We start from the raw sequence: 7461 nt of genomic DNA, 5'->3' as shown, positions 1-7461 counted from the left end.
GTTCATTAGGCTTAAGCTTCATTATATATATACACTAGTTCTTTTAGGCGATTTGTGCGAATAAAATAATGCCCAATGATTATTTTTAAATAAGTATTTCAAAGTATATCAATGCAATATTATATCGGAAATATTCATGCATAGGTAAATAAATATTGAATTTGTTTATTGAAATCGGTAATGTATATTGAATAGCAAGTCTCATACATTGAATGTATATTGTCAAATGAACATTTAGATGAATTAAAATGATACTTTAATATTGTGTGTATATAATAATGAAACTGAATATCGAGTCTCATACATTAAATGTATATTGTCAAATGAACATGAAGTTAAATTAGAATGATACTTTAGTGATTCTATAATAAAACTATCGTATGTATAAAATGAAACTGAATGATCCCACAATTATTGAATATCTTATTTCTCTATAGAGCATGGTTGGATTTATTCAGCATACCCCAACCGCTCTCTACTTAGAAATCTTATATTCAATAAATCTAGGGTGTGTGTTTGGTTCATGGGTTTTCACATTAGGAAAGGGAATCAAAATCATATATAGTTAGTGTTTGGTTGACTATTTTTTAAAACACAACTATGGGATTTGATTACCACGTCAATTAAAAATTTCATTCCCTAATTAAAAAGGGTATCATTCCATCGTATTGGTAATCTAATTTTTAAGTTTAATTGCAAGAGTACTTTTAGATTTTTGTTTTGATTTTTTTTTTTTTGGTTCATATTGATGTTTTGGATGTCGTTATATTATGATCAATTGCATTGATTTTTTTATTTTTGTATTTTTAAAACCTTTATTTACATTATAGGGTCATACATAACCAAATATTGCTAATCATTCCAATTCCACCATAGTACCAAACATGCAAAATACTTTCACCAAAATCCATTATCATTATTAAGTATTTGATTCCATTCTCATTCTTATTCTGATTAGCAACCAACAAAAAGACTAACCAAAAAAGTTTAAACTGTAACACCAGAACAAACCATTGCTAAGAATGGATATCTATTAAGAAGGATGTTCCCTAAACAAGTGCATACCCTATTTTCTTCCATCACCCTAAAACAAAGACAAGATGTAGAAGATGTCAGGTTTTGGGCAATATTAAACTTGCGCCTATCTGAGTGAGATGATATATTAACTAGCTAGGTATCTTATCGAAAGATTTGATGTCTATAAATGTGTATGTCTATAAATGTGTACTAAAATTGAAAGGATATGAAATGATAATATAAGAGAAAGATGTAGAAAGAACCGCAAATCTTCCTAGAGGTCAAAACCATGTGACTGAGAGCACTTCAAAAAATGAAACTCATGAGTACAACAACTAGTTGAAAGAGACGAGAGAATAACGGGTATAACTTGCGGTTCCTCAATAACTAGCAAAATGGTACCAATAATGAACAAAACGGGAGACCACGGTAAAATGTTTAAGAGAAATTTCATTGTGTTAGTGGTTTAAAGCTTGATAAAAGGAAATTAAGGAAGGAAAGCAAACTACAAAATCCTTTATTCATTGATGGATGTTAGAGGTATAAAGGATCTCATCAAGTGATGTCAATACACCTTCAAACTCAAGTGATGTCAATACACCTTCAAAATGCATGGTTATTAGAATGCATTGCAAGTCTTTTCCAAAAGAGGTCTAGAGTTTCTTAAATGGATAATAATTTTAGGTGTGGCTCATGAATGAAGTTTCCAACATAAGAGATTAATTTCACTTTTGGTCCTATGATTATTGGAGTGTTGTCAATTTGAATCCACAATTTTCAAAAGTAATAGTTTAGTACCTTAACTATTTAATTTTTATTAATTTTAGTCAGTCCGACCAAATTATCAGTCAATTGTTGCCAGATTCTTTTAATTCAGTGTTAAAATGGAAGCTAATTTGTAAACCATTGTTTGAATTAATACAGAGGCTGGTGGGATGTGGAAAAAAATTGGCGACAATTGGCTGACAATTTGACCAGAATGATTAAAATTGATAAAAAAAAAAAAAGTAAATAGTTAGGGTACTAAATTGTTAATTTTGAAAGTTGTGGACTAAAATTAACAACATCCCAATAATCATAGGACCAAAAGTGAAATTAACCCTTAAAATATATATCAAATAGTTGCAATTATTAAGTAGATTAAAAATTAATAAATAAATTTGAAGCATAATTTCAAATCTTTGTATATGCAAACATTTTTTTAACCTCATCAAAAAATAAAAAAAAATTATGCTAGGAGTGGAGTCCTTCCTAAGGTTGGGTCCATGGCGGATGCCCTTCCGGCCCGCCCTCAAAGCGGGCCCTGACTGCACCTTTGATACTCTCCATAGTGCACATAATGAGGCTATTAACCGTCGCTACCGAGCTAAGAGATAGGTTCGCCGTCGGAACTGAATCGACCAGAACCTGGAAAGCAACGGTGATCAGTGATCCGCCGGACCCAATCTCAGGGCTCAACCCTCCATTGCCGGGTGGCCCGTCGGGGAGTATGGCGAAGCCGGACGGCAAGAGGGCGACGTAGTCAGGGTCGCCGCCGCTTAGGACCACACGCATGGCGACAATGTCCACCGGAGCGTACATAACAAAGCAGCCTGTTGAATCCGTGCAGCTCTCTTGCAGTATCATCAGCATATTTCCCTGGCTTGAATTCGCACTCTGTAACATAAATAAATAAATATATATATATATATATATATATATATATATATGCATGATTAATTAGTACCGGAATTCATCGTACATATTATCAGATTCAACGGAAAGGGAAGACATGAAATGAGAGGAGGCCAGGAGGAGATGAGAAAGCCTACGTTAACACGCAGTAGAGATACATTGTTCCCTGGATCACGACCATTGGCAATATGTGCGATTTCTTGAACAAGACGGCCATTTGAGAGAATATCCCACTGTTCATGAATCATAGGATATATATATATATATATATATATATATATATATATATATATATATATATATATATATATATATATATATATATATATGTTTGTGGGTGTGGGTTTTCTGGTAGTGAAAGAAAGAAAAGAATATGATATGATATAAATGGTTATTACTTACCTCCCTTCTGGAGTTTTGATCGCGAAGGAAATCGAAGACTGTTTTGGGTGGAAGGGGGAGGAAGAATGAAGTGGCAGCGCTTAGCACAATACCAGGTGGTGTCCCAGGGTCATCTATGCTCTTCCTAGTCATAACCCTAACATCATCGGCGCCGCTGCCCGACAGCGTCGTCCATGTCTGAGAAGTAGAGGCCCCAACACCGGCGCAGAAACTCATCACCATTCTCTCAGCCAGTTTAAGGATGCTCTTTCTGCCCTCTGGGCTTGTTATTACTGCACACCAATCACTATCAGCACCTCGATCAGATGAATACCATTGATTTATTTTGTTGTAGAGGAAGAACAGAGAGAGTAAAAGGCATTGACATATATATATATATATATATATATATATATATATATATATATATATATATATACCTCCACCGTCTACTGCCGGAATAATGTTATAAGCCGCCATTGCGCTTGCCAGGCGTTCGCATTGCCGATCCAGTGTGGCTATCCAGCGTTTGGCTCCAAATGCAAGGCCGGAGTTGACTAATGGCCTGTAAATGCTATGAACTGCTCGATCATCAACTTCAACCACATGCTCAATCCATGTCACCTGCACCAAATTATGGAATCATGGAAGATAGAATATTAGCTAATATGATTTACATAACTTTTTCATACATTCTGTTTTAAGTTTAAGCCAGACTAATCTTAAACTCCAGCAGTTAACCCCAGAAGTTAAAGAGTATCCCGAGCAACCTAAACAGTCTCCAAGTCAGTCAATATGTTGTTGGTCGATCACTTGACCTAGCCCCGTGGGGCCCACAATTTGGAACAATTTACCGTAATAACTTAATAGCAGTGTTGTAAAAATCACGAATCGACGCTTAAACGCTAGACGGTCGTCGACCTCCAAGGTGCCCTAGGCGTATGCTTTGCCAACCCAATCTTCAATATAATCTTATTGTTGGAGTGCTAGGTCAGGTGGTTGATCACTTGACCTAGTCCCATAGGGCCCGCAGTTTGAGACAATTTACCGTAATAACTTAATAGCAGTGTTGCAAAATAGGCAAATGGGCATGGGCGCGCCTAACCGCATAGGCGTTCTAGGTACCTTAGGCGGTCCCAGGCGCTTAGCGATTTTTTCAACAATGCTTAGTACTAGGATGGATGGGAGAGGATTGACGTACCCTAGAGTAACCATTAGGCATTTCTTGGATCAAACAACCAGAAGGCCTTCTTCTACATCGGGAGAGTGTGTCCAAGGAAACATCGACGACAGCCCAAGTTCCATCGGAATGTTGTTTGCAGTATCGCACGAAATAATTCTCCCGTGTTGGGACAAGCGGTGAAGGGACTTGAAACTCAGCACTCATCTAATTTAAGAAAAACCAAACAATATACATATATAATTAAAGAAAAGAAGCTTCAATTCATTCATTCTAACCAAATTAAAATGTTGCATTAAGATTAATTATTAATGTAATTACCGACCACTTGTAATGCTCCATTGTAGTAGTTCCCTGCAACGCCAGTCGATAAGACCTCCAAAGTCATCGCTCTCGAAACAATGCCAGCAAACACATTCGACCACTGGTTCTGAAACCAGTTAAAACCCAAGAAATGATCGAAATTAGAAACAATAATAACTATATATAATGGCTAATTATATTCACCAGAATTTTATTATATTCGTACCACATCCATGAGAATTTCGACGAGATTAACGTGGTTCATCATGACAACCGCAGATTCTCGCGAAGCTTCAGATTTCAATCCGAGAGGTTTTGGGCCGATTCCTCGGGGAAACGTCCGGACATATTCCTCCTCACATAAGACCTTACTGGAGTTGTCTGGACTAGGAACCCACAAAGGCTCTCCAGTTTGCGCCATTCTTATCAGCTCCTCCATTGCCGCCACCGCAAGCTCAATGATCATCTGCTTGTCAGCTTCCATGGGGCCGGAAACTGACCGGAGAAGATCGCCGGCGCTGTACAGCTCCCCTGGCTGATGCCCAAACGTCGCAGCAATCTGGGTAATCCTTTCAATCTACACAGATTACACATACATACATAGTAACATTAAATTCAAGAAATTCCTTGTAACTTACACGCTCGATCAATAATATAATATATACCTCTTCTCTGAGGCGAACATTTTCGATCCTTATTAACTGTTGTTCATCAAATGACATATCTCCGATGGCCGCCGGCCCTCCACAGTTGGGGCAAGTGGCGTTGCCCAGTAGTGCTCCCCGGTAACGGATGTTGTCTGCTCGAAGCTTCTCGTTCTCGGCCCGAAGTTGCGTGTTCTCACTGCGATCATTTTGTGCCTAAACCAAAACAGCCCGCAAATTAAAGGTGACATTTTTACATCTTTTAATGCAATTAAGGATGTTGGTTTTCCTTAAATTCGATCAAACGACATTAAAAGGAAAATCATTAAACCGATCGAAACAAAGGGGGAACTGAACCTTCATTTGACTGCGCTTGTTCTGGAACCAAAACTTGACTTGCAGAGCCTCCAGCCCTAATCTACGTCCAAGATCCTTCCTTTGCGTATCATCAGGATGTGGGCATTCTATGAAAAACCTGTTACATTAAAATTATCTCTCAATCAGTTTAGCTCGGGACAGTTGATAAGTGGAAAAACTATTTTTGATTATTTTGACTAACATGCAGAACCAACTTACGATTCCATTTCTTGGATTTGATGTTGAGTGTGGCGGTAGTGGCGGCGCTTCTTTTTATTAGGGCGTTGGTTGGGATCTTGATCGTCGCCGGAGGGTGCTTCCATGATATCATTGCCGGATTTGCTCTCATATTCTTCATCTCTGATCATATTAGCCAACTCGTTTTCTGGGTTCTTCTGACTGCTCATACACAGCGCCCGCAGCAGATGATGCTGGTGCCTTTCCTACATGTTTTGTAGAGATTTATTTTACCATATTTATTTGTAATGTGATTAGTCAATCATGGGATTTTTTTTTACCTTTATTTTCTTTGTTACCATTGAGTAGCTAGTATATATATAGAAGCAAATGCATAGCTATTGAGGGCATGCTTATTTGTTTGTTTGATTTTTTTAAATATATATATATATATATATATATATATATATATATATATATATATATATATATATATATATATATATATATATATATATATATATGTGCATTATTGTATTGCTATCAATTCATATAATTGGATATGATTATTTAAAAGAAAACAAATATTCATTATTGTCAAATTTAAAAAAAAAAAAATCACAAGATATAAATATTTTGATTGCCAAAGACCTTGGGGTGAGCAAACGAGAGGTCTTAGGTTTGAACCCCGATAAACCATAAATTATTTCATTAGACATTAAAATTGGGCAAATAATTACTGTGCAAAGTTTGGACACATATTTTTTTAATACTACTAACTCTGTTACAATGGAGTATCTGTTACATACTAGCAGTACGTAACTTAATTAGGCATTATTGTATTGCTGTTGAATATAGTTGGATGTGAAAAGTGATCAAAGAAAACTTAAATATATGCTACCGGGAAATAGCACAAACTATATAAAGAGCTACAGCTCTTCTAACTCATTCAGTTCTATACATAGTTCGTAAAATTTAACTAGCTAGAGCTTTGTTATTGTCATTCCAATTCGATCTTGTTAGAAAACTTATAGGGAAATTAATATTCATAAGTTTTAATTTGTACATACGATTTAAAGTTTATGTGATTATTTGAAATTGTGGGGTGAGTAAATAAGCACATAACATTAGATAATGGATATACTTTTTCTCTCTCTAGATTCTCTCTAGGGTTTTTGGGTCTCCCTAGGGTTCTTCTATGTTTTCTTGGTTCTCCGGTTGATCTTCTGGTTAAACGAACGGCAAAATCCAGTTCTGTTACGGCAACGGTGTTGGCTGAGCGTCGACGATGGACCCCCTGCAACATGAAGGCCATGAAGGCCATGATGATATCGTCGAACAGCGAGAGGAAACGGACGAAACGGTCGAGCGGCTCACGCAGCGTTGGGCAGACCTAGCGATTGAGGAAGAGGGGGATGCCGGTTTCGAACTGGTGGGGGATGGGGTTGGAGTTGTGGCGGATGAGGAAGAGAAAACTTGGGTTTGCGTGGGGCGCTTCTTAACGACCAAGGTGATCAAGCTTAAATACTTGCGGCAAGTCATGGCTTCGGTATGGCAGCCGGTTTGGGGTATGCAAGCTACAGAGATTCAGCCAGGCGTGTTCATGTTTATCTTTTTTTTATGAAACCGACGTGCAGAGGGTACTCGATGAAGGGCCATGGTCGTTTGATAACAATACTCTGGTTTGTCGGCAGGTTATGGCGGGGGTTCGGCCAGGGGAGGTGGAAT

The 7461-nt window shown here is 37.4% G+C and overlaps 1 protein-coding gene across 1 annotated transcript; it reads right to left on the bottom strand.

Annotated features, from left to right (window-relative positions):
• Nucleotides 1-2268: 2268 nt before the first annotated feature.
• On the bottom strand, nucleotides 2269-5963 carry LOC109181249 (homeobox-leucine zipper protein MERISTEM L1-like). Its single transcript, XM_019331001.1, has 10 exons — nucleotides 5776-5963; nucleotides 5557-5674; nucleotides 5221-5415; nucleotides 4782-5132; nucleotides 4578-4682; nucleotides 4274-4459; nucleotides 3513-3696; nucleotides 3094-3365; nucleotides 2829-2924; nucleotides 2269-2673 (listed from the first exon to the last, which is right to left on the bottom strand). Exons 1-10 carry the CDS (start codon nucleotides 5961-5963, stop codon nucleotides 2269-2271), a joined length of 2100 nt encoding a protein of 699 aa, XP_019186546.1.
• Between the last annotated feature and the right edge of the window lie 1498 nt (nucleotides 5964-7461).

Source organism: Ipomoea nil, unplaced genomic scaffold (assembly GCF_001879475.1).
Source record: "Ipomoea nil cultivar Tokyo-kokei standard unplaced genomic scaffold, Asagao_1.1 scaffold1043, whole genome shotgun sequence".
NCBI lineage: Eukaryota > Viridiplantae > Streptophyta > Magnoliopsida > Solanales > Convolvulaceae > Ipomoea > Ipomoea nil.
Note: the sequence above shows the minus strand (reverse complement) of the source record. Positions and strands in the feature narration are given on the sequence as shown.

What these genes read in the sequence shown, in the direction of transcription:
- LOC109181249 (XM_019331001.1), bottom strand. Translation starts at nt 5,963, where the DNA reads ATGAGCAGTCAGAAGAACCCAGAAAACGAGTTGGCTAATATGATCAGA. An exon ending in ACAATGGAGCATTACAAGTG is followed by an intron (nt 4,460 to 4,577) that starts GTCGGTAATTAC and finishes TTCTTAAATTAG; the next exon opens with ATGAGTGCTGAGTTTCAAGT. An exon ending in TATCTCTACTGCGTGTTAAC is followed by an intron (nt 2,674 to 2,828) that starts GTAGGCTTTCTC and finishes TTTATGTTACAG; the next exon opens with AGTGCGAATTCAAGCCAGGG.